The 25,785-nt window shown below is 44.4% G+C and overlaps 1 protein-coding gene across 5 annotated transcripts in view; it reads right to left on the bottom strand.

Moving 5' to 3' along the window:
* The window catches only part of eva1c (eva-1 homolog C (C. elegans)), a 140,775-nt gene that overhangs the window by 110,346 nt on the left and 4,644 nt on the right, over nucleotides 1-25,785 (bottom strand). The window contains exon 1 of one of the 5 annotated variants that reach the window (XM_078560166.1): nucleotides 3,575-3,648. The exons of the other annotated variants lie outside the window; for them this stretch is intronic. Coding sequence (XP_078416292.1) covers nucleotides 3,575-3,626 — 52 coding nt within the window. The 5' untranslated portion in view covers nucleotides 3,627-3,648. Of the gene's footprint in view, nucleotides 1-3,574; nucleotides 3,649-25,785 lie in introns of those variants that run through there. 5 annotated transcript variants of the gene reach the window in all.

Raw genomic sequence — 25,785 nt, 5'->3', positions numbered from 1 at the left:
TAATAGTTTTCATTACAGAAGACTTTGGGCGGTTTTAATGGCGTGGCAGTGAGCCTGTCAATCGATTGAAAGGCCAGTGGTGACTGGCCGCAGCCATTTCCAGGGGTCCCGTCAGGAGTAAATCCCAATCAGGCAGCCTACTGGCTGCCATCAGGATTCCCGGCTCCTTCGGGGGGATTTACCCACATCAAGTTTTCCTGCTGGGCAGATGTTCTGCCTCTGAGAACTGCCAGCCAATCTGAGGTCACTGGAGCCCTGGGACACAGGCCAGTTGGGGGTGGGACCACCAATCAGGGAGACCCTGGTGAGGGGCAAGGCGGTTGCTGTAGAGGGAAGGGAGGTGGCTTTCTGTGGACCCCTCACTTGCCCATGGTGGTGGGTCCCTCTGTTGGGCACAGGGTGCCCAAGAAGGAGTGATTCCCCTCCTCCACCCCCCAACTAAGCTGCAGGCATGTCCGTCAGGGTTTACCTGACGTTTGCTCAGATGTCTTGGCTCCAACCTGCCAACGTTTGAATACCACCAGCGGCAGGTCGAGGCCCTTAAAAGGGCTTTAAATTGGCCTCTGGGCAGGAAGGCTGTTTTTGACCCTTTCCGCCCTGGACTTAACTGGGGGAGTCAGGGAGGCAACAGGCTCTCCATCCCGTGCCATCCTACCCCATTATATGGCTGTTCCACCTCCCAGGCCACTCCCAGGGGAGCATTAATTTAAATTCCACCCTTAGGGAGAGAGAACATAAAGACAGGAAAGGAAAAGAAAGAAATAAATTAAAAAGAACAAGTAGCAAAAGGGGACGTTCCTTGAGTAGGTATATGAAATGTACAAAAATTCTTGATCTGTAAAGTATAGAATCAGCAGCTCTGTCCATCCTATAAGGAAGAATGACATACCCAGTAGGAATGCTATGCACTGCTTTCATAGAAACATTAAAATTGCTAAAAGAAAAGAGGACCAAGGTCCAACTTGTTCATCTTCTACCTGGTATGTACAAAATAATGGATTTGCTACCTAATCATAGCAATCAATCTCTTCAGTTAGACTACTACGGCAGACAACTGACTCAAAAATGGCATGGGGGAAACCCCCAGTGGTGAAGAGCATTGAGATCAAAGTCATTTCTTTCCTCCTGAGTTTCCTACACTTACCACATGTTTTGTCTCAAAGTTCTCACATATTGTATCCTAAAATGTTATTTTCTGAAATAAATCTATCTAATCTGCATTTCAATGTGCGTCCCTTGTGCTGAAACAGCTTTACATTCTGAAAATGTTTGCCTTCCGGTAGTAACAGGAGTGTGGATAGCAAGGCTGGCACATATAAACCACCAAAACAGTTAAAAAGAGTAAAAACTGTGTCCGTGAATTATTTACTATCTGCTGATTGAAACTGACCAACAAGGATGAGTGTCATGTGAGGACCATAATATCACTTCCTTCCCAGGATCCTCTATGACATTAATTATCAGCCTTCAATGGCCGCAGTAGGAATAATTTGTACTATTGTCCTAACCGTATCAATTCCATACTTTCCATTAAATTTATGGCAAGAACAAACTTTTATTGGCTTCAGTAAGTCTAACGATGGAGCAATGCAAAAAATCCAGCAATTTGCTGAGGATCATGGGTTATGACTTCTACTTAGCAAATTTTATGGATTTTTTTCTGAATGAATGATGACATGTGATGTTAATACAACATTCTAATGGCTGGTCTTCCCAGCAATTTCTGGCACAGGTGGGAGGTTTCCATGCAAACAAAGACTAGTATTTCCACCAGGCATAATTACCATCTTATTAACAGTCAATTTACTTCTAATTGAAGTGATGCATTTTTTTGCGGAAGTGGAATTCAATTGAAAAGAACATTTTGAAATCATTTGTTCTATTGCGCTGAGGCAACATGAATAGAGTTTTGTCACGTAAGACTCATTTAATTATATTGTTGTGATGCAGAGGAACTGAAATGCATCTCAAACGTGTTTTTTCCACCCAATACAAGTGTTGGCAGCCATCTGATACATCACCAAAGCAACCATTTTTCATATGCAATTCTCGATAGCAAGTGTTGACAGATTACTTAGCTGTGGAGAACATCACAGCTCAGTCCAATTCATCCTGCATACACAATGTAGCACAGGCCATTAGATAGCATCAAGCCCAGCTTGGTGGCATAATAATATTTGATTCAATCATGCAAATCTGATATCAAAATAATCTAGCTCTGGTTTTATTGACATTGTTACAACAAAAGGTATGTTTGGTATTTTCAATACCCTGTTCGAACATTTAAATAAAAGTGTGAACTTCCTGCTTTCCCTCAGTGAGCAGATAATTGTATAATTAATGCTCCAGATAATACACTACGAGCAAAGTTATTGGCTTGGTGCCAAACTTCGCTAATTTTGTGTTATAGGCTCACATCCACTAAGAAATGAGTTAGAATTGCTCAGACTTAAAATAAATGAAAGCAAAATATTGTGGTAAGTAGATTTTCCACTACATTTCTAAAATGAAGTTATTGGAATAAATAATACAGGAATATTTAGCAGTAAACTTTAGCTCTTCTCAAGTGACAAATGTTTCTGTAATCCTGTCAATTCACTCCTGGCTTACAGTGCTTTGTGTCCTGTGACTGTGCATACTTTTATAGCTAGATGGAACATGCTACAATATACTGACATCATGGCAAAGGGTACTGATAGACACTGAGGATTAGACAGCTGCAGTTGCTGACATACTAGAATCCTAACAGTGAAAGACACTTTGGGTGGAATTTTCCTGGTCCTGCGGAAACTTGGGAATTTGTGTGTCAGATCGACCAACTGATGTGTTCCTGCCTTGGAGCAATCTTGCCAGAGGCAGTGTTAATGCAGCAACAGCTACCCCACCACAACAATGGGAAGCAAATCTGCTGTCCTTACCTGGCCTGACCCACAGCAGTCTTAAATGCTCTCTGAGCCAGGGCCAATCAGGGGTGGGCAATAAATGCTGGCCTAGCCAGTGACGCCCACATCCCATGAAGAATTTTTTTTTTGTTCAAAAAGGTGGTTTGGGATCAGTGGAGGGGGAAGCCTGGCTGGTAAGGCTGTTTGAACCTTGGGCATGCCACTGGCCCCCTTGCCTGATCGGGGTCCCCTAACGTCTGCACCACCAATGCTCCCTCCACCCCTGGCCTTTCCTAATTGACCCCGGCCCCAAAGGGCCTCCCTTCATGCCCCACTGCGAAACTCCTTTGCCCTGGGCTTCCCACACTTAGAATCTGGGGACCGCCTGTAGTCCCAGCAGCACCCACCAGGAGTGGTGAGTACTGAGCTGCAGACCAATCAGATTCGCCAGCAGCTCCCTGAGGCAGGACTTCCTCCCAAGTGAGGGGCAGGCGGCCTGCCTCCTGTCAATTTAGGCGCCATTAAATGGCTGCAGAGCTGCTGACATGCGTTCCCGGTTGACTTTTGCAGTGAAGTGGCAGGAACCCCTGCCATCCAAACAATCCTGCACATGGAAAAGATATAGAGTAGCAAATTTTCAGGTAAATTATAGGTGCAAGAACCATAGAGTTAGTGATAATAGGAACTCTTACCTGCCTCAGCAGTGACCACTGCTCTCAGCGTAGCTGCCGACCAGAGCTTCATCCTCACAAATTGTGCCCCGTGCCTTGGGAACCCACCCACTGCCCTTAATTGGATGTCAAATGCAGAGCCAACCTCTTAATTTGTCACCTCCCAGATGATCGCAATGTCATATTGCCTGCCAGCCCACACCAGCAGGAGCAGAATCTGCTTTTGGTCTCAGCGGCAGAAAAATTTCAAAGCTGTTAAGATTCCACCCAAAGTTTCAAGTTGATGACCTTTCATAAAACTGGAAAAATACAGAGGTCAAACAAATTTTATGCAAGTGCAGAGGCAGGGAAAAGGGCGAGGGGAGGAAGGAACAAATAGTGATAGAGTGGAAGGCAGGGGTGTTTAAATGACAGCACGGATATGGTGCAAGGCAAAAAGGGATGGTAATGGGACAGTGGGAAAGAAACAAACAATGGGCATGGAGGAGCTGAAACTGACAAAAGCAGAATCGTTACTGTTGTCTGAAAAAAAATGAGCGCAGTTGTTATAATTTGAAGTCAATGGAAATAAGGGGGAAAATTCTCCACTAGCTGGAGTCATACCTAGTACAAAGAAAGATGGTTGTGGTTCGACCATAAGACGGAGGAGCAGAAGTAGGCCATTCAGCCCATCGAGTCTGCTCCGCCATTCCCTGAGATCATGGCTGATCTGATAATCCTCAACTCCACTTTCCTGCCATTTCCCCATAACCCTTGATTCCCTTACTGATTAAAAATTTGTCTATCTCAGCCTTGAATATACTTAATGACCCATCCTCTACAGCCCTCTGCGGTAAAGAATTCCACAGATTCACTACCCTCAGAGAAGAAATTCCTCCTCATCTCTGTCTTGAATGAGTGACCCCTTACTCTGAGATAACGCCCTCTGGTCATGGAATTCATTGCCACAGAAGGCTGTGGAGGCCAGGTCATTGAGTGTATTTAAGACCGAGATAGATAGGTTCTTGATTGGTAAGGGGATCAAAGGTTACGGGGAGAAAGCAGGAGAATGGGGTTGAGAAACCTATCAGCCATGATTGAATGGCAGAGCAGACTCGGTGGGCCGAATGGCCTAATTTCTGCTCCTATGTCTTATGGTCTTATGGTCCTAGACTCTCCCATAAGGGGAAACAACCTCTTAGCATCTATCCTGTCAAGCCCCCTAGGAATCCTATGAGGAGAATTTTCTCCCCATCGGACGAGCCAATCGGGAGCAGGCACAGGCGGGCGTGTAGCCAATTAAGGCCCACCCAGCATGACGTGCACCCAGTAGTGCTCAGTGCTACCTATGCGGGTGGTGGGGAGGAGGGGCCTGCGCTCTTTCGCGCACGGAGCTGCCTTGGGGAGGTTAATTTCATAATGACACATTGAAAAGAAGAAAAAATAAAATTATTCAGACATGTCCCTTCATGTGACAGTGTCATGAAAATTTATATTAAATTAATAAAACATCCACCCGTGGATGAGGTTTCATGAGAAATGCGAAGGCCGCCTGGGCTCTTCGCCTGCCTGACAACCTAAAGGCTGGATAGGCAGCTTTCTCAATAGGGTTAATTGTATAATTAATGGCCTTAACAGGCCTTTGACAGTTCGGCAGACCCGCAGCCGACTCCGGTGCGCGCCTGCCGAACGGAAGATCAGAATGATGCTCGGTGACGACGGGACGCACGGTCAACATCACCGCGCGTCATTTTACGCGGATCCCGCACACCGAGCAGAAGATTCTGGCCTATATGTTTCAATAAGGTCGCCTCTCATTCTTCTAAACTCAAATGAGCACAGACCCAACCTACTCAACCTCTCCTCATAAGAAAATACCCGGGATCAACCTAGTGAACCTTCTCTGGACTGCCTCCAATGCTAGTATATCTTTCCTTAGATACGGGGACCAAAACTATTCACAGTATTCTAGGTGTGGTCTACCTAGTGCCTTGTATAGTTTTAGCAAGGCTTTCCTATTTTTATACTCCATTCCCTTTGAAATAAAGGCCAACATTACATTTGTCTTCCCTATTACCTGTTGAACTTGTATTTTTGTGATTCATGCACAAGAACCCCCAAATCCCTCTGTGCTGCAGCTTTCTGCAGTCTTTTTCCATTTAAAGAATATGCAGCTCCTCTATTCTTCCTGCCAAACCAATCATCTAAGCCCTAGGACTTCACTGCATGAGTTCCTCATGGGTAATGTCCTGCACCCAATCATCTTCAGCTGCTTCATCAATGACCTTCCCTCCAACATAAGGTCAGCAGTGGGGATATTTGCTGATGATTGCAATGTTCAGACCTGTTTCTATCCTCAAGTAATGAAACAGTCCATGCTCACATGCAGCAAGACTTGGACAATACTCAGACTTGGGCTGACAAGTGGAAGTAACATTCATGCTGCACAAGTGTCAGGCAATAGCCAACTAAAAACTAACCATCCTCCCTTGACATTCAATGGCAGTACCATCAGTGAATCCTTCACCAACAACATCCTGGGGGCTACCATTGAGCAGAAACTGAACTGAACCAGCCACATAAATACTGTGCCTATAACAGCAGGTCAAAGGCTAGGAATAATGTGGCGAGTAACTTACCTGTTCCCTAAAGCTTGTCCACCATAGACGGGGTACAAATCAAGAATGTGATGGAATATTTCCCAGTTGCCCGGACGAGTGCAGCTGAAACTACACTCAAGAAGCTCGACACCATCCACAACAAAGCAACCTTCTTGGTTAGCACACATCCACTGCCTTAAACATTCACTCCCTCCACCACCGATGCACAGTGGCAGTAGTGTGTACCATCTACAATATGCACTGCAGCAACTCGCTAAGTTTCCTTCAACGGCACCTTCCAAACCTACGACCTCTACTGCCTAGAAGGGCAAAGGCAGCAGATGCATAGGAACACTGCCACCTTCAAGTTCCCCTCCAAGCCACAGGCTGTTCGCTCACTATCACTGGGTCAAAATCCTGGAATTCCCACTCTAACAGCACAATGGGTGTACCTACATGACATAGGCTGCAGCAGTTCTTAAGGGAAATTTAGAATGGACAATAAATGCTAGTCTGGTCAGTGATGTCCACATTCCATGAACAAATAATAAAAATAACAAGATTGTTGAACTCAAATGTTGGGCCTGGAAGGCAATAAAATTCCTAATTGAGAAATGAGGTGCTGTTCCTTAAGCTTCCATTGAGCTTCATAAGAGCTGTGTTGGCCGCCAAGAATATAGATGTCAGAGTCTTGGGCAGAATCTCAGGGTGACCAGAACCTCAGGGTCACAATTGTGGACAGGATGGTGGTGTTTTGCAAAGTGATCACCCAATCAGCTTTCGGGGTCCCCAATGCAAAGAAGAGCATATTTTGAGCAGCGAATACAGTAAACTAAATTGAAAGACGTACAAGTGTTTCACTTGGAAGGAATGTTTGGAGTGCTAGTCAGTGGGAATGAAAGAGGTAAAGGGTAGGTTTTGCATGCGAAGGTGCAGTGCGCTGGAAAAGGAGGTGTTGGGGGTGGCTGAAGAGTGGAGCAGGGTGCCATGCAGGGAATGGTTCCTCCTGAGCACTAAAATGAGAGGTACTGATGCATTTGGTGGTAGCAACGCCCTTAAGGTGGTGAAAATGGTAGAGGGTGATTTGCTGAATGGGAGGCTGGTGGCGTGGAAGGAAGGACAATGGAAACTATATGGCTCATGGAGGGAAGGAAAGCAGTGAAAGCATATGTGCGGGATATGGGATGTATGTGGTCAAATTTCCTGTCAACTATGCCAGAAGGAAGTTCTTGACTGAGGAAAAGGGAAGACATATCAAAAACACTGGAATGGAAGGTGGCATGATAAGGACAGGTGTAAAGCGGATGGGGAATCTTGGAGAATTGAACTGAGTCCTTATCAGAACCACTGAACGCTATTCATGAAAAATGTTCCTGTTGACTCCACAAAAATGTTGCAGTAAAGCTGTTGGCCTGTATTTGACCCCTCTGGAACATCCTGCCCCGGGGGTTGTCCTGTAATCTCAGAAGTTAAAGATTAACTTCCTGAACACTGAAGCAAGAAACTCAGGAGAAAAGTCACAGGACATTAAAAATTGTGTTTTATTCAATCATTTTTATTTATCAGCCATAAAAATAATCCGGATGTGAAAAAAGGCTGTTTTACTAGGTCAGGGCAGTGAGAAATGGGAGGTCATTTAATGAAGCTTCCAGGAATACATCCAACCAGATTTGGGAACCTTCCTACAGAGCCAACTTGCTATCCAGCTCAGTGCTGTAAATGTTAAAATTGCTCTTTCATATCTTGTACGCATTTCCTGTCTACACAAGCTTATATCCTGTTGTCATGCTTCTGTCAGCTTTATTAATTCTAAATCCTACATCCACATATACGGGAATGGTCTATGTAAATTTATCAGCTGTCATTATGCCCTCCCACTAATGGTGCCACTGTTGCACCTCCTACTGCTAATGATGCCATTGTAGCTCCTCCCTGTTGTGTCTCCCTGCCCCTCAACCTGTATTATAGAGAAACTGTTAGGCTCCAACCAACTCCAGTCTTCCCAAACTATGTTTATCTGTTGAGTTATGAATACAGATAATATGAAATCAAAGTAAAAATCAAAATATTATCTAAAAATAATGAATAAATTACTTCAGCTTTGGAATGGAATTGCATCTGCTTGCCCTGGTACAATTATCTTTTGCCTCTAACTCTGCTTCACCAGAAAAATGCACTTAGTCTTAGCTCCCCATGTGTAATTATATAACATGATTATAATATATATCTTAACTTAATCAATTTACATGATGTCACTACCGGGCATGACATGCCCAGTCAGGTCAAATTTGAATTTTTCATCTTCCAAGACACTTCTGCATGATGTAATCTTTAAGAAACATATTAAACTAACACTTGAGAAACAAACTATGCAATGACATATGATCTTGGTCTCCATAATGTAATTCTCAATTAGATACCAAGCACCATACACCAACCTAACATTTCACCCTTAAGGCTGCTTTATTTTTGAAAATACCCCTTCTTTCCTGTTCCTATACCTTACATCATCCCTGGCTGTAAGGTTCTCCAAAGTCTTTATCGTGCTATTCTGAAAGAAGTGTATGAAAGCAGCCTGGGGTAATTATTCCTTCAATTCATTCTTTGATCTGCAAACTCGCCTTTATTACCCTTGTTCGTGAAATTACTATCACAAGAATCAGATACAGGTGAGAAAAAATAAGCATTGCAAAAGCCTTTTATTATGTTGCAAAAGTGGATTGCAAATCAAAATATCTACAAGGCTGAATCAGAAACATGCAGCACTATTGTGACTAGCCTGACTAACTGCCCATAATAGTTTTTATCTCAATCGTGTCAAATATGTTATCAACACGGCTATTTTAAAACTATTCAAACACATTGCTTTATTATTTCCCCTTCTCTACTTTCCTGTGCCAAAGGCAGTAATTTGTGCAGGGCATAGTGACAACAGTTCTCTGGAACTTCACCTTAGTGGATATCATTCATTGGTGAAATTAAATAGTGAATATCAGGATGATATCCTACAATAGATGACATCAAAGCTCTTGCTTGGAGCCCGTGCACATGTATACTTCCAGAAGGGCACAGGATTGCAGTTTGAAACAAGAATCCTGGTTGATTCTTCCTTCTAAGATCTTTCAACCTTACCTTGTTCCTTACGGGATGGACACTAAGGGCAAGCTGCAGATGGATAGTTTAATATTGTATCATGTTTCCATTGATTGCTTTTGCTGCAGATTAGGATTGATTCTGGTAATTGGTAGTGGTCTCCACACAGAAGGTATTGAAAGGATTGAGTGTAAATGGGCTTCCTGATGGATCCTAGGTAAGGCACATGGCAACAGTGCTCCAGAGTCTGGAGCACATCTCTCAAAAGCATTCTTCAATTAAATGGCAGCAAGGCGTGAACTGTCGATCTGTAATCCTTTGATGCTCTGCCTGATTGTTCCCCTTTTCTTCCACCTCCTCTTGTGGCTCCTGTGATTGACCCTCTGGCACAATTACTGGTGATAATGTCTGGTCTCTCATGATCGCCAGATTGTGAAGCATGCAGCAAGTCACAACAAGATGTTTTCAGCCAGGTGCTGCAGGGAGCTTCCTGACCAGTCAAGGCTTCTGAGCCTCTGCTACAGGACCTCAATTGTCTGCTCAATGGCATTTCTGATAGCTCTCATTTTATGAGTCCTCAGTTGATATCTGGCACGTTCCTCAGGACATTTAAAAGCCACAGAACTAGAGGGTATCTCTTATCACTTCATAACCAGCCAAGCACATTGTGCTGTGTTTCAAAGTTCTGTGGAACGGATTACTGTCTCACTACAAAAGCATTGTGATAGCTCCCTGGTCAGCAGGTGCACACGAGCTGAACATTGACAAATGGACCCCTCTCACAGGCCATGAAGGTATGACTGTGCCATAAGTCTGAGCCTTTGTTCCAGAAGGCCACAGATCTCAGCGATGACCCACTTGGTAAAGTGCAACCTCTTCATACACTTGTCTTGGGTCTTGTGAATATAGAAGTAATGCTGTCTGAACTTCCTGATTGGATTGGGCCTCCTGCCAGAGCCTTCCAAAGCCTCCTGATCCTCTCTACTGCAGCAGCTGGTGCTGCTCTGCCTGACCTCATCTCCTCCTACCCCTATGCAAAGCAAAAGGGTCCCCTAGCAAAATGGCCATGATGAAGTATCCCCCTTTTCCAGGTGACTGCTGTAAAATATCTTTTCTCTTTGGTTATTAGTCAATTTTCTGTACATTTCAGCTTTTATTTTGCAAGCATTTCAGTTTTGTTTCAGATTAGGAGCATTCATATCTTTTTTAAAATCTCTCCCATTATGTCATCACATTTGCCAAGACCAGAACAAATGAGGCATCTTGCAAGAAGCTAAATACCCTTATTACTGAATTCACACGCACTTGAAATAGCTGTGTGGCAGCCGTTCCCTATTGTTCTATGGTTACTATATAAAAACTTGGTGAGACAATGTGAAAAAATCAGAGCAAAGGGATCTTTCACAGACAGAAATGCGAGTGGGATGGCCAGAGCTGGTAGGTGGTGGAATACTTTGCAAGATGAGCATATTCTGTATAGTTTCCCATTAGAAACACATGGGCATGAAATCATCCCTGTACACTTCCAAAGTTTTCACAATGGCTGAGGACTGTGTCAATAACGGCTTGTTAAATTTAATTACTTTTATTCTAATTTAATTAAAATCATCTAAAAACTCTTCCGTTACTGGAGGTTGAAAGTTGAGCATCTGGAAACTGCAGAGTGCCAACTGGCCTATCAAGCTGGCTCCAACATTTGTATGACAACATAAGAAATATAAAATGAAAGTCTCTCTCCATTTGGGCATTCACAACTCAGTTTCCAGTGCATTTGTTCAAAAGAAATTATTTGCCATAATTGATATTGATTTAGCAATCTTTATTCAACAAGGTCAGAAGGACAAATTGAGTAGGAAATAGATCAGCAATGGAATGAGGGGTGTTTTTATCAAGGCAGGTTTGGAAACACTTCATGCCATTTAAGTAAATCTCTAATTTGTATCAAGCATGTCAAGTCGCAGTACACTGAGATTATTTTTTTTTCCAAATGTTCTCGTTAATTTTCCTAAATTTTAAGTAACAAGATTAAAACTCCAGCTTTCAAAAAATAAAAAGGCTATGTAACTCATTACTTGTGTTGTTTGATTGCTTTACAAAGACAACTTAAAAAAATTATCTACAATTTCCTAGTATCAGAATTAGAAGTTAATTATTTGCCTGGAGGCCTTGCCTCATAGCTTCAAACATTTTTTTTCTGCTGTGGGCCAAGTCAAAGAAGGATTGGTGCAAAGCCAGATAGGTGAAGTAGCCAGCAGTAACCGACTGTGAAAATTAAGAGACGAAGCACACACTGCTGACCAAAATGGTAGGTAAATTGAGCCTCGTATCCTGTCCTGCCTGGAGAGGGAGTGACTTGGTTCCCTTTGTAAACTATTAACTACATTTGTGGCACACATGATGGTGCTTTCAACAATACAATATAAATAACTTCTGCCTTCTGTGCCTGAGAATCCTGCTAAGAAGCATGACTGCTACTTATTGCAGCTATAATTTTGACACGAAAAGAAAGAGCTTACAAACAGTTGTAGTTTTCCACCGTTTTCATTCACAACTGATGAAGGAAGAAGCAATAACATACTGAAAAAAAAATGTAGGAAAAGTTGCTCAACTGTTCCAAATGGGTACCCAATCCTTGCTAACAAACACAAGTGAATTATTGCATACATATGGTTATTGCTGTCAGCAGACTGTGTATGAAACTCTATCTGAACAGGCCATGCAAAAGTATCACACTGGCGAAAGTAGAAATGGTTAAAATACCACATAAGGTACAGCACATTTTGTTCTTTGACCACTTAATACAAAAATAGTTGTTAATCATCAGCTGAATTATAACAATGGCAAAGCATCTATAAATAATTTGAATGCAATGGATGTTCATTGACCTCAGCTAACAGTGCTTATAAATGTACTTTACAAAACCATAAGTCACTGGAGTGCTCGTGAAAAACACTAATGTAACTTTTCAAGAGCTTGACTAAATACGAAATGAACCGAATTTGATGTAAGACCATCTAAATAAATCTTACTGTCCCTTAAGATTCTATGATTTTTTAAAAAAATCTCATTTCCTAAATATTATAATTAGGTAAGAAGTTTGGCAGTGTGAAATTTATTTTAGCAAATAGCGATATGTAGACTATTAATTAAACTTTCATTTAGTTACAATTAAGTCAGACAAAATAACAGATAAAGGGTAAAATGATTAACCACAAGCAGTACAATCAAACAGGTTTAACCCCTGCCGACAGTATTCCTGAGCACAACGTGATACTGTTTCTTATATAAGAGGAAATTTTGGAAGAAGACTGCCAATATCAGTTGATTTTAGCCAAATGTTCTCATTAAATCCCAACCTATTTTTTCCCGTCTTGACCTCATTCATATCACTTGCCTCAATATTCTTCCATATGCCTAATAACCTTAAGCAAAACATTTCTACCTTAATTCCGTATTTGCTCAAAGCTTTGAGATTACAGGACATTTCTTCTGATGTATGAGAACAATCCCATTGGAGATAAATGGGCATGTGGAAACAAGAAGAATCATGGCTTACCAACTGTCCTGTGTTTCTACTTGCAATGCACACTGTGTTACACTTTACATTGCCTGTTGGTGCTGTTATTGAGGCTGTTGCAATGCAGCCCTCATTTTTCCATGATTTGAGCATCCAGAGTAAATTCTGCCCATTGAATGTTAAATCCTAACAGCATAAGGGGAAGCAAGCGCTTGAAGATACACATTGTTTTAACTAGCGATTATTATGCATACATGGAGTTTACTTTCAAGCTGGAGGTACATTTCTGCACACTTTGTGTGCTGATCTCAACAGGGCACTACAATTCACCTCAGTGACTTGGGGGCTATCAAAGAATACAGTTTTTTTTTAAAAATCTAGAATTAAAAAGCTGATAATAGTAAAAGTCACCATGAAGTTGTTGGATTGTTGTGAAAACCAATCTAGTTCACTAACGTCCTTTAGGGAAGAAAGCCTAGCCTATATGTACGCTAACCCCATGCCAATCTGGGACTTAAACTGCCTTTCGAAATGGCCTACCAAACCAGTCATTTGTACCACCTTAAGGGTGGCAATAAATTCTGGCCTTGCCAACGATTCCCACATTCTGAGAATTAATTTTTAAAATGAGGTCAAAATTATTGTGAAACCAATACACAAAAGCCACAGAGTGTGCCAGGAATCTCACTGATAGTCACCGAAAGCATAAATCCAGAAAATCCCAACCCCCTTGTCACCCAAACGCAATGACCCACTGAAAAAAAATCACACAGACCTCCTGGAGTATTACCATGTCTATAATCTAACTTTGGGGTTCCAATAAACGGACCATTCAAGTTGGACTCACAGGCAACACCATCTAAACATTTCAATTAGTGGGCTTGTAGCTATTAATTACAGCTTTTAGCTATTAATTATGTCATATAAATCAAGAATTGTTAGAGCTTTATACAATAAACTACTGTATCACTATGTTAATGTGACCTTATTTCTGATCCTGCTGATCCAGGATGCAGTGTCAGTTTCCATCTCCTTTCAGCAAATCCACAACTTCCTATGAAGTCTTTTAATTTATTCCCATACAGTTTCCTAGACATTTTTGTTTTGCAAGTAAAATCTCTGGTTATGCCCACTGACCTGAACTGAAGAATTAAACAAATCAAACCTGCACTTGACTTATGTTATTGAACATTTTTTTTCCTATTCTCTATTTATCTGTTGAAGGAACTTATTCACGTAATGGTATCATGAATGACAAAATCCTTCTCGAAAGTAGCTGTTGTTGGGATTTTTTGGCTATGGAAACGTTATAGCTAAAACCAATCCTGTCCTCACCTATGTTAATATTGCAATCCTGTCACAATGAACTGATGTTCTAGTTGTAACAGAGCAGCTGATACTAGTTGGGGAAAGGCTTTATCCTTAAGTATATATAAGGGCCAGTTTCCATCTGTCGAGGAGAGGGAAAGGGAGTCTGTACCTATGTTCTCTGGGTTTTGTGAATAAACCTATGTTAAAGAAAGACTGGCTCCAGCCAGTGAGTGAGCGATGAATTATAACAACCTAATGTCCACACATACACACTTTCCAATAAGAATCGCTGGATATTATTCAGGAGTAGGAACAATATCTGGGGGAAAATTTTCTCCCCGTCAGATGGGCTAAGCGGGAGCGGGCGGTGATCGGCTGCGCGCCGCCATTTTACGTGGATGGGCCAATCAAGCTGAGCGCTCCCTGTGCAGGGAGTAGGCTGATTCAGGGCCTGCGCTCTATCGCCGCAGAAATCTCCCTGAGCCACGGAGCTGCATCAGGGAGTTTAATTTCATTATTAAAAATGTAAATAAAGAAAAAAATTTCAGACATGTCCCCTCATGTGACAGTGTCACATGAGCTGGGACATGTCAATGAATTTTAATGAAAATTTTATTTGATTTATAAATCCTTCATGAAACCTCATCCCGCCCATCGATGAGGTTTCATGATGAATGCGAAGGCCGCCTGGGTCTGCCCGCCAACCTTAACGTTGGACAGGCAGCTCCGGTAAGTCTCTTAATTAGTTTTTAAATGGCCTTTGACAGTTCAGCAGGCGTCCAGCCGATTCTGGTGTGTGCCCGCCGAACTGAAAATCGGAATGACGCACGGCGATGTCAGGATGCACGCCCGACGTCACCGTGCGTCATTTTAGTTGTCAGTGAGCAGGGCCCGAAGATTCTGGCCCAGGTGTCCCAACCCTCCCACTCACACTGGGCAGAATTTTGAGTTCGACGGGCGGGCGCAGTCAGCGGGCCCGGGATTGGTCAGGAAACGGGCCGCCACCCGTGATCAGCCCCCAACCGTAATTTCATGCTGGCGGGCCAATTAAGGTCCACCCAGAGTGAAACGCAGCTCCCCACTGGACGGGGAGGGCCAGGCAGGGGCCTGTCGGCCCAGGTGACTAGTTTTAAAATGGCACAGGCAGCCCCATGAAGTCTACCACGGAAGAACTTCTCTTCTGTCTCTCATTACCAAATGTGATGGAGTCGAGGCGGCTTGAGACACCAGGCGGGAGGGCAGGTCAGGCGGGCACCCAGCCCCTCCCGCTTTTCGGAGGAGCGCCTCGCGGTCCCCCTGGAGGAGGTGGCTGTCAGGAGGGACATGCTTGCTCCCAGAGATGGGAGGGGGAGGCCACCACACCTCACAAAGGGAGGTGGTGGCAGCGCTGGTTAGCAGCCATGATGTGGTGCGGTGCACATGGGTGCAGTGCCAGAAGAGGTTCAATGACCTGCTGCACTCAGGAAGGGTGAGTGCCATGTTGACATGGGTCAGTGTGCAGAAGTATTAAGGTGTGGCCATCCCCCCGTGGACCTCAGGAGTGTTAGAGTCTGAGTGCCAACTGTCAATGACTCCAGACCTGCGGAGATATGCCCTGGCTGCTTGGGCTGAGTGCCTTGCGGCTCAAGAGCCGTGACTCAGATGTGCCCTGCAAGGTGTTCCTCAGGTGGGGTTGGCCAGGCTGCAATGGCGCTGCAGGTAGAGAGTGGACTAATCAATGCTCCTCTGTTCTTTCAGGAGAAGGCGAGACATAACCAGAGAGTACAGGCAGAGGCCCGCTCAACCTATTGCTGCTCACCAAGTTCTACCAGGACACCCTGGAGCTAGAGAGCCAGCAAGCTGCACGTGCAACTGGGCATGGAGAGGCAGTGGTGCCAGGTGAAGGTAAGAGTGCAGTGCATAGAGGTGAGTTTCGGATTGTGCAGCCATTCTAGTATAATCTCTTCATTGTTGGGAGCCTCAAGCCTGGAGTCCCCATTGATCATTGAAAGACGATGGCACCATGATGCAGATCTCCATTGTCTCACCAGGGTGCCTGGCATGCACAGTGACATTTTGATAACTTTAACTAATGATATGCTCTTGTTCTCCCTTAGATTCGCCAGCATGCACTCACTCTCTGGGCTCCGAAGGGCCATCCCTGACACCTGAGGACCACTGGGCTTCATTTGCACCTGCATCATACCTGCTCTGAACCAGGCACCAGAGCAGATACCAATACCCCCGTGGGCATTAGATCGGCGGCTAGAATGTCAGTGCACATTGGTGAGGGCACTCTTCACACTTGCTTGAGGTGCAGAGAGAGTGCCCAGATCACCGGCAGTCAGAGGACTGCTGGGGACCAGGATGATGCTGAGTCGAAGGCAGATGATGAGCCTCTGGATAGTCCATTAAGTGGCAGATGCTGGATGTCCAGCAGGATGTACAGGAGGATCTGGTAGAGATCCATAAGGGTCTGCATGCCTTGGTCTCTATTGTGGAGGAAGAGTCCATGCAGAGCATGAGCACTGCATTGACCCTCATGGCTGAGTGCAATGGAGACTCTCATGGTGAGGCAGCTCCAGGAACAGAATCAGGGGTTCCTAGGGTTACACTCAGACCTGCAAGCCTTCACACAGGCAATGCCCTCAGCGGTCAGTGCCAATGTGGGAGATGGATGAGGCACCCAGTATCCCAGCGAGGTGCCCGTCCATCAATGGTGAGCAGGGAGGTCCAGAGCGACCTCATGTTGGCGCACGAGCTGCTTGTCGTCTCTGTGGGCTCCTCTCAGGGCTCTCTGGATGATGGCAGCAGCTCCTTTGCCCCTCTGCCAGTGGCCATGGCATCTGATGAGGCTGCGATGACGGGAGATGCCAGCCGTGGCACTGGCCACTCCCTCCCAGGCAGGGCCAGCACAGGCTCCACTGGCCAGAGGACGACCGCCAAGGTCATCAAGGCCAAAAAGACAGCAGAGTCAGCAGGCTGTCTCCAATGCTAATGCCAGCGAGGCAGGGGCACCAAGACATAGCATTCGGAAACCTAAATTAAAGGCACCATGAGCACAAGAGGGACAGTTCACAGACGATTTTCTGTTCATTTAAGTTTGGTTTATATGTCTGCTGGTGTGGACATCAACACCAGTAATGGTAATGTCATTATGCACTCAATGTGCAATAACATTAAATTTGCTTTTGTTCTGATGGCCTGAGTGTGCTTCACCATTTTTCTTTCTAGTGCAGAGTACGCCAATATGTAATGCTGGATATGAGTGGCTCTAAACTTTCTGCACAGGCACTGAGTGGACTTTGGGTTTAAATGAAAGGGTCATTTCAGACATCCAGGATGGAGATGGCAGCCCTGGCATGAGGTAGAAATAGAACTTCAGCAGCCTAGCTGAAGGAGTGTTACATCAAGGCGTCCCTGCTTCCCTGGAGGTTACTGAGGTTTGCCTTCATGCCCTCAGCATTCTCCTCACCATGCTCCTCTCCTGACTCACTACTGGATCCATCCTCTGTGGCCTGTGCAGCTGCGTCAAGATCCTCTTCCTCCATTGGGCCTCCCCTTGCCAGCGCCAGATTGTGGAGAGTGCAGCATGCAACCACTATTTGGGGGGTATTGTAGTGCTCCCCCTGAATGGTTCAGGCATCGGAAGCGCACCTTCAGAAGGCCTAGGGTCCTGTCTACCACCACCCTAGTGGAGGCATGACTCCTATTGTAATGCTGTTCTGCCTATGTTATTGGGTGGTGGAGAGGCGTCAAAAGCTACCTTTTCAACGGATAGCCCTTGTCACCCATCTATCCAGTTGGGCTAGAGCACTGAAGAGCCTGAGCACCTGCGAGTGTCTCAGGATATAAGCATCATGGTAGCTGCCAGGGTACCTTGCACAGACTTGCAGATTATGCATCCTGTGGTCACAGACTATCTGCACGTTCATGGAGGGGAATCCCTTCCTGTTGACGAAGGCAACCATGTGGCCTTGATCGCCACATGTGTACAGTCGATTGCACCCTGGACACGGGATAGCCCAGCAATCGCTGCAAAGCCTCTGGCTCGCTCAACGTAGCTGGCCTCATCCGTATGGTAAAGAATAAATGTCAGTATCTGGCTGAACAGGGCTTCTGTCACCACCTTGGCGCAACTATGGACAGCTGATTGGGAGACTCCATGCAGATTCCCCTGGAAAGAGCCGGAGGCATAGATGTTGAGGGTCACTGTGACCTTCAGCGCCACTGGCATGGGGTGTCCACCCACACAGCCGGAGCTGATCTCAGGCCCAATCATCTGACAAATAGAGGCCATTATCTCCCTTGAGAGGCGGAGCCTCCTTCGGCATTGCACTTCGGACATACTGAGGTAGCTGCATCACCGCCCGTGAACCCTGGCAGCAGGATAGTCACGTCTTCTGTGGCCCCCTCTGCCTTGGATTACCTGCTGGTCCAGTGCCCCTTGTGCCTGCGCCTCTCCTCCCACAGGTCCCTTCCCTGGAAGCTGCACTGGGACACCTGGCCTCCTCCCCCTTCTGCCCCTCTCTTCCTCCTCAGAGGAGATGCCACTAGCAGACGCCACAATCCCCATTACCAGGGTAAGGGAAGGCAGTCTGATACCTGGCAGGGTCCACATGGTCTGAATCCGCCGGGGGCCTTGGGGACACCAATAAGTCCTGAAATGAAGCCTGGGAAATGCTAAGAATGAAGCCCCGAACAGAGATGAAGCTGCCAAGTACCAATAAGCAACCAATCTCCAAAACTCCTCACTACTCACACTGGCAATGCTACGGACTCTTTTTATCCTGCCCTTGGATGAGGTTTAGCAAATTGTCGGCTGCCCGCCTGCCCATTTTGCCCGTGCAATGAGCGTGAAATCGCACGGGCAACGTAAAATCCAGCTTAATTGCCTTTTTAATGGCCCTAACCGGCCTTGTAATTGATGGCGGGCGCGGCTCCGACTCCTCCGACGCCAACCGAAATATCGCACGAGTGCACGATGATATCAGGATGATCACCCGACATCATCACGCGCTATTTTACACTCGAGCAGGCCGGGCGCACCCGCCCGCTCAACGAAAAATTCTGCCCATTATTAAGCACAGGGAAACTAAAGGCTAAAATTGGCATATATTGGTTTTCAGGGGCTGGGGTCATGATTCATAGCCTTGCCCACACTGGTGTCATTGGAGGTAAGCAGCACATAAATTTGATGCTCCCACCTTATTACCTTTATTGTAGCATGGGGGCAAGCATCTGCCTTGCTGCTGGCAGTCTCTGACTCAGTAGGGGATTGAACGACTTTATGCTAAGAGCATGCGGTGCAGCCAGCCGGCTCATCTTAAAGGCAGTCTGTCTTTTTTAAAGGGAAGCTACACTGGAGAATATTACTGCAGTTTAAAGCATGGAAAATGGTACACAGGCAGAGAGTGGGTTCCAGGGTGATGGATGCAGAGCCAAAGTCATTAGTGAGGGAGGTGGATAGAAGTAGAGATCCCACGGATTTGATTTTTAGCCCTGCTAGAGCTGCGATCAGAGGCAGGTGGAAGCCCTGTCGACCAGCGAGCTGATTTCCAGCCTGTCCTGCTTCTCACCCAGGCCATTTTTGCGGATAACTCACATTTTAAAGGAGTATAAACTCTAAGATGTAGCTTAATAATGGCTTTTCCGGAAGTTTTCCTTTATTTCCACCATTTCCTTGAAAGCATGAGTAACCTCATCCTTTCCCACACAAAAAAATATTTTTTAAGTAGATAATTGCCTGCCGCTTGTGAAGTTCAGGAAGCAGTTAAGCACATGCTTCTGGCTATGGCCATGACTCACATCATGCAGCAGTTAATCGACACAGCTCGGTAAGGGCTGCCCTCTGAAATGGCCAAGCAAGCCATTCAGTTCAAGGAAAATTAGGGATGGGCAATAAATGTTGGCCTTGCCAGCAATGCCCATATCAAATGAAAGAATAAGGCAAAAAAAAAAATTCAGCCTGACAGCAGGGTTCAGAAGCCCACAGGGAAAATCCTCTTCAATTATTTATGGGGAGGCAGGAAATCCTCAAGGACAACACTCAGAAGGTAGTGGGGACAGGTGACCAGCAAGGTAAATTCCTAGTGGCTACCTCATTGGTTGTTCAACGTCAGTGAATATATCTTCACTTGACATCTCCTACCCACCACACCACCAACCTCTCACACTGCTCGATGCACCACTACCCATCACTCATCCAACAGTGCAGCCTGACAATCAGGACTCACGCCTAACATTCAGATGCTTCACCTTTTCCCTCACACATTTCCCAGTGCTGAAAACCTCACGCTCACCTCCCACTGGCTCCACATACACCCCCCAACCCCCGCCCAGCTATTCAGCCATAGCAGGCACATCAAACAAACACAGTGCAATGCAATCACTGACATTTTTCCCTCTCTCTTGCAAAACAAGGTGGAAGGCAATAGAAGGGAGCAGAACTGAAGGGGCTGTAAAATCCTGGCCAAGGATGCCTGCATCTCCTTAACCTACAGAGGATATAGCTCTCAAAATCAGGGCTGGCTACAACAGAGCCCATGAATGCCTACAAGGATGCTTGCATCTCCTACAGAGGGGATGACTTTTAGAATCACGGGGCCAGCTCTGGCAAAGTCCATGGAATCCAGCATTGCTGAGAACATTGAAGATGGTGATATATTCCTGTCTTACGTCTCCTCTCAGTTTCCAGCTCACCTTAATCCTGGTATCTGGCATGATGAGCAAGCTGCTGATGGCCTGACCATAGACATCTTGCTTCCCACCCAACCCCACTTCTTTCACCTAACCTTCCAAATCTAATTTCCTGTTTTCAGACACCCAGGAACTGCCCAGCTACAGCAGCCCAAGGAGGACAAGAGAGCAACAGCACACTACGAATGAAGAGGCCTCATCATCACTTGATCCAACATTCGCAGACACCAGCTCAGATACTGGCACTGCACATAGCTTGGAGGTTAATATAGAGATGGGATCAACAGGTGGTGAGTCACTTGACAATGAGTAGGCTGTAGCCAGACCAGAGGTAAAGGGTGGTTCATCTGCCAACTCACCAGAGTGAGAGATTGCTGATGAGTTTCTGCTACAGAATACGGACTGCAAAGGGGAGGGATAAAGGAAAACACTGATAGGCAAAAAGCAAGATGCTGGGTACATTGGCTGGCCTGCCACACAGCTTCCTGTCACTGTCAAGGAGCACGGAGGAGTCCGGCTCCAACTTGGCCGGGGGCATTGCACAGATCTAGCCCTTGCAGCAGCCTCTGATCCATTTCCCGATCATGCTACAGACCCAGAGGCACTGCCACTGCTGCCTTCACATCTGTTGTGAAGATGTTGTGAAGTCTTTGTGTGGACAATTCATCGACTCCCATGCCTTCCCTGTGAGGATGCAGGAACGCTCTCTGGAAAATCCAGAAACTCAACTAAACATCTCCAAAAACATTCCAGAGTACTTTCAGGCACTTTGCAATAGCAGAAGTTCTTTAAAACTACCTTGCCTGCAAGTTGGGTGCCTGGCTCTTTAAATAACGCAAGTGCTGGGCCCACCTTACAGCTCTGCACTTACTCTTTGTAGAGGGACACCTGAATTCATTGTCTGGACCTGCATGGTCCAAATTAGACATTCTGTCATCAGATCAGCCAGTAGGAAACATCGGAATAACACTTCTTCAGGTGGATGGATGCTGGGGATGACTATGCAGACACCTTTCACAAGAGAGCACACCATGCAGGCTGCACTGGATGTGGCTGGTGGTGCAACATGCCCCAGCAAAAGAGCACTAGGCTTCTGTAGCATTCAAAATTTGCACTCTCAGTGTTGCTCCAACGTGAATAGCTACTTCAGTACATACTCGGAATGGAACCTTGGACTTCCTGGTTTGTATCAGTAAAACATCAGTTAGTTTCTTTACCCACAATATCAGAGAGAGAATCTGTTATTCAACATTTTAATCAGATTTTGTTTTTACAGTTTTTACAATGATTGTACCTTGGGAGAATAATGATGTTTAATTGGTGATGTTGCGATAATGAGAAAACTGAGTTATTCTTTAATCCTACCTGTTTTGGAAAAGGAACACTGCAAATGGAGTGATACTTGCAGTGACTCTACCCAGATTACCACTGTCTTTTTAAAATTTATTCTTCATGAGGCGTGGGAGTCACTGGCTGGGCCAGCATTTGTTGTCCATCCCTAATTGCCCTTGAAATGGTGGTGGTGAGCTGCCTTCCTGAGCCGCTGCAATTTATGTGGTGTAGGTACACCCACAGTGCTGTTAGGACTATCAACCATTGAAATTTCGAGTTTGAAAAAAATAAATTACTCTTATTGCATTAAAATAAATAAAGTGGGGAAATGACTATTGTTCTGATTACAGAGAGACCTATTCATCCACAGCTGGTTTGATCCTGCAGCTAAGCACATCCATCCTGTCCCATTGCTCAATAACCTATATGGAGCACTCCTTGGAAACAGGTGATATTTCCTCTAACTATATTCTTATTCAGTAGATATTATATTTATTTAGGGTAGTAGTATGGCCTAGACACAACTGAAAGCTATTTTTATAGAAATAAAAGATGGTTTAATATGGTTTTTAAAATCATATATAATTACATAAAATCTATATTTGCCAGGGATTAATTTACAAATTTAAAATATTATACAGAATATGCTCCAATTAGAAGATCAGCTGCAGGTAATTGTCTTTTATTTCGTTCACTTAGAAACAGGTATAGTTTTTAAAAATAAGCACCAACATTATGTGGCATGAAGCAGTTGGCTGCAAAGGTGTGTCAGTGATTCCCCACAGGAGTTCACAATCTCACTGATTGAAGTACAGTATTACAAGCAGGTGACTGTTATTTTTCTGCATATAGGGAGAAAGGCACTGTCAATGTAGGCTAGTCCTGCACACCTCATTATAGCCAAATACAAAGTGACTTTGGAACAGGCCTATCAGGTATCCAGTTTGCCAAGGTACACAGGTGGTGTGCTCTTGTCTTGTCTCCTCCCTATCTTCTATTTACTACCAGGATATACCTATCCTAATCTTTGCCATGCCAACTAAGTAAGTTAAGTTTTTAGATCTTGCTACCATAATTACTGTGACTGTGACTAGTCAATGCTGAGGATCAGGCAGTAGTTCAGTAACTTGGCCACCTCCAGAAAATGGCAATGCCTTGGGGTGGATGAGCACCTGGAGGAGGGTAGTGGGGCTCCAATGGAGGAAAAACTATCAAAAGGTGAATGAGCTAACCTTTGAATTAGTCAACAGCCATGAGGCAATTGCATTACATAATGACTCAATGAAAAAGCAACAAGAGTAGTGCGAAACATGAAATTAATTACTTAACCTGTATGAGATGCAAAATTCGCAATGAAGGGTTACCATCATGCAGGATGAATAAAGAGGTGTAGACATATGTGATATCTCCTCTAATTATATTCACATTTAGTAGATATTTATATTTATTTAGGGTAGTAATATGGCATTGACATACCTGAAACCAATTTTTATAGAAATAACAGATGATTTAATGGTTTCTAAAATCATATATACTTACATAAAATTATGTATTATAATACATAATTATTATTCACAGGAACTCTGACAATAGTCAACTGATGGCAATGATGTAATCTGATTTCCTCATACACATTTTGGCTGCTGCTCCAAACCCGAGCCCATTTCCTCCTTCTTGTGGATTATTTTAACCAATTTGGGGCCTTCTATCTATCCTGTCCTCCCCTTCCTGTTACTCAGTCATGCCACCTATCATTTTTCCCCTCTCAGGTACTATATTCTCACAATCCCCATCCCAACATTTCACTGTTCCTCTGTCTTCCTACTCCCCTGCTGCCCTCTCAGGCTTGAGGCACCCTTGGATGCTTCTATCCTCACAGCCTTACTAAGCATCCTCAAAAGAGCCCATCGAGGCACTACTCGCAAGTCCCAACCCCAAAAGGCCCATTCTCCTCTCTCTCTCACTTCACACAGTGCACCCCCTGAAGGCTAATGTCAGCAAACACTTTCAGTCCTGTTCATCCCACCCATTGCTGTCTCCCTGGGCCTGGTCAGTGAATCAACAATCACTGCACTTCTCCAGATTTCTCTCCCCAGCATCCATTCACTGAAAAATGCCCACAACTCTACACGATCAGCACCTCGCCCACTAGCCTGAACACCTGCCTCCTTCCAGCAATGGTGCACTGTGGGTGCAGAATGTATAATTTAAAGGACCCACTGTAACAAATTGCCAAGGATTCTTCGGTAGCACCTCCCCAATTGGCAACCTCTGCTACCAAGAGCGGCAGGTATGTGGGAACAACACCACCTGCAAGTTTCCCTTCAAGCCATTTGCTGACCTATGTCTTTGGCCAAGCTTTTAGTCAGCTCTCCTAATATATCCTACTTTCACTCTGAGTCCATTTTTGTCTGAGCTGTTAAAGGCACAACATAAATGCATGTTGTTTTTGATGTGAGCTCAAAAGAAAATTAAAATAAGTCATGCTTAAAGGAGAATAAACTCTAGGATGAAGCTTAATGATAGCTCTCCGGAAGTTTCCTTTTACTTTGACCTTTTCCTTTAAAGCATGAATATCCTCATCCTTCCCCACACAAAATAAATGTAAGTTGTTGTGATAAATAATTGCCTGCCACTTGTGAAGTTCGGGATGCTGTTAATCCCATTCATTTAGCTGTGGCCTTGATTCACTGCTTGCAATTCAGAAACAGTAGTTTACAGTCTTGAAAACGGCTATGTAACTCTGTACTTTTGGGAAGAGTTAATCAAAGAGCATCTCAAACTAAATGAACAACTTGAAAAATACTTTATCAGGCTAAAGTCTGAATATCAACAATTATAATATTTCTAGAGTATGGTCCTGATGCTATCCTTAAAGTAATCAAGATCTAGAATTCACAAAGCATGCCATTAAATAAGTTAAAAAAGTATGACACTTTAACCTTTCTTGTTTACATTTAAATAGCCTTGTGCCAAACACAAGACGCCAGGATTTCTATTTGCACCATATTTGGAATTGCCTCAATACAGGACTAAATGCTTTGTTATTTCCCCAACCCATTAGCACAAATGCTGCTAATTGGATCAAACCACTTAACAATTGCAAGCGGAGACAATATATTTAATGTGATCCACTGTGTGGCATAACCATGAAAAATAGCTAGCTCTGAAAGAGCAATGATTTTTCACTCAGCAAAATAATACCACAATTGCACATTATCATATTGGTAACCTGTTATTAGCTTTTGATAACGCACAGGAAATATACATATAAGGATGTTTAAAGCTCCAGAGAACACACAGTACCATTAAAGTAAAACACTGGTAAGAAGGTTAGATCTCTGCAAACAATATTATTTCTACCCTTAAAATTTACATTAAAATAGCCAATGATCTTAATATACTAATTTAGTGTGACATGCAATGCCACAGATTGTAGATTCCTGTGATTAGTTGTTAGCATTAGCTGTGATAGTTAGCATTTTCAGCAATTGACTATACAACTATAATAGCATGCTTACTATTTCCTCAGCTCATCTCATCTTGTATTTTTGATAAAAAGTAACCTCACCATCAGTATTCATTTTAAAAGGGCAGTTAAACAAAAATGCAGGATGCAATATGTTGGAGCATATACATAGGGCACCACAGAGTGATGGGATGTGGGTTCATGTTATCTTCCATGTAACTGAGTTTCCTATCTTTACCATACCCCATGTGGC

Source organism: Cetorhinus maximus, chromosome 16 (genome assembly GCF_964194155.1).
Source record: "Cetorhinus maximus chromosome 16, sCetMax3.hap1.1, whole genome shotgun sequence".
NCBI lineage: Eukaryota > Metazoa > Chordata > Chondrichthyes > Lamniformes > Cetorhinidae > Cetorhinus > Cetorhinus maximus.
The sequence above is the reverse complement of the archived record's forward strand: the minus strand, read 5'-3'. Positions and strand labels throughout refer to the sequence as shown.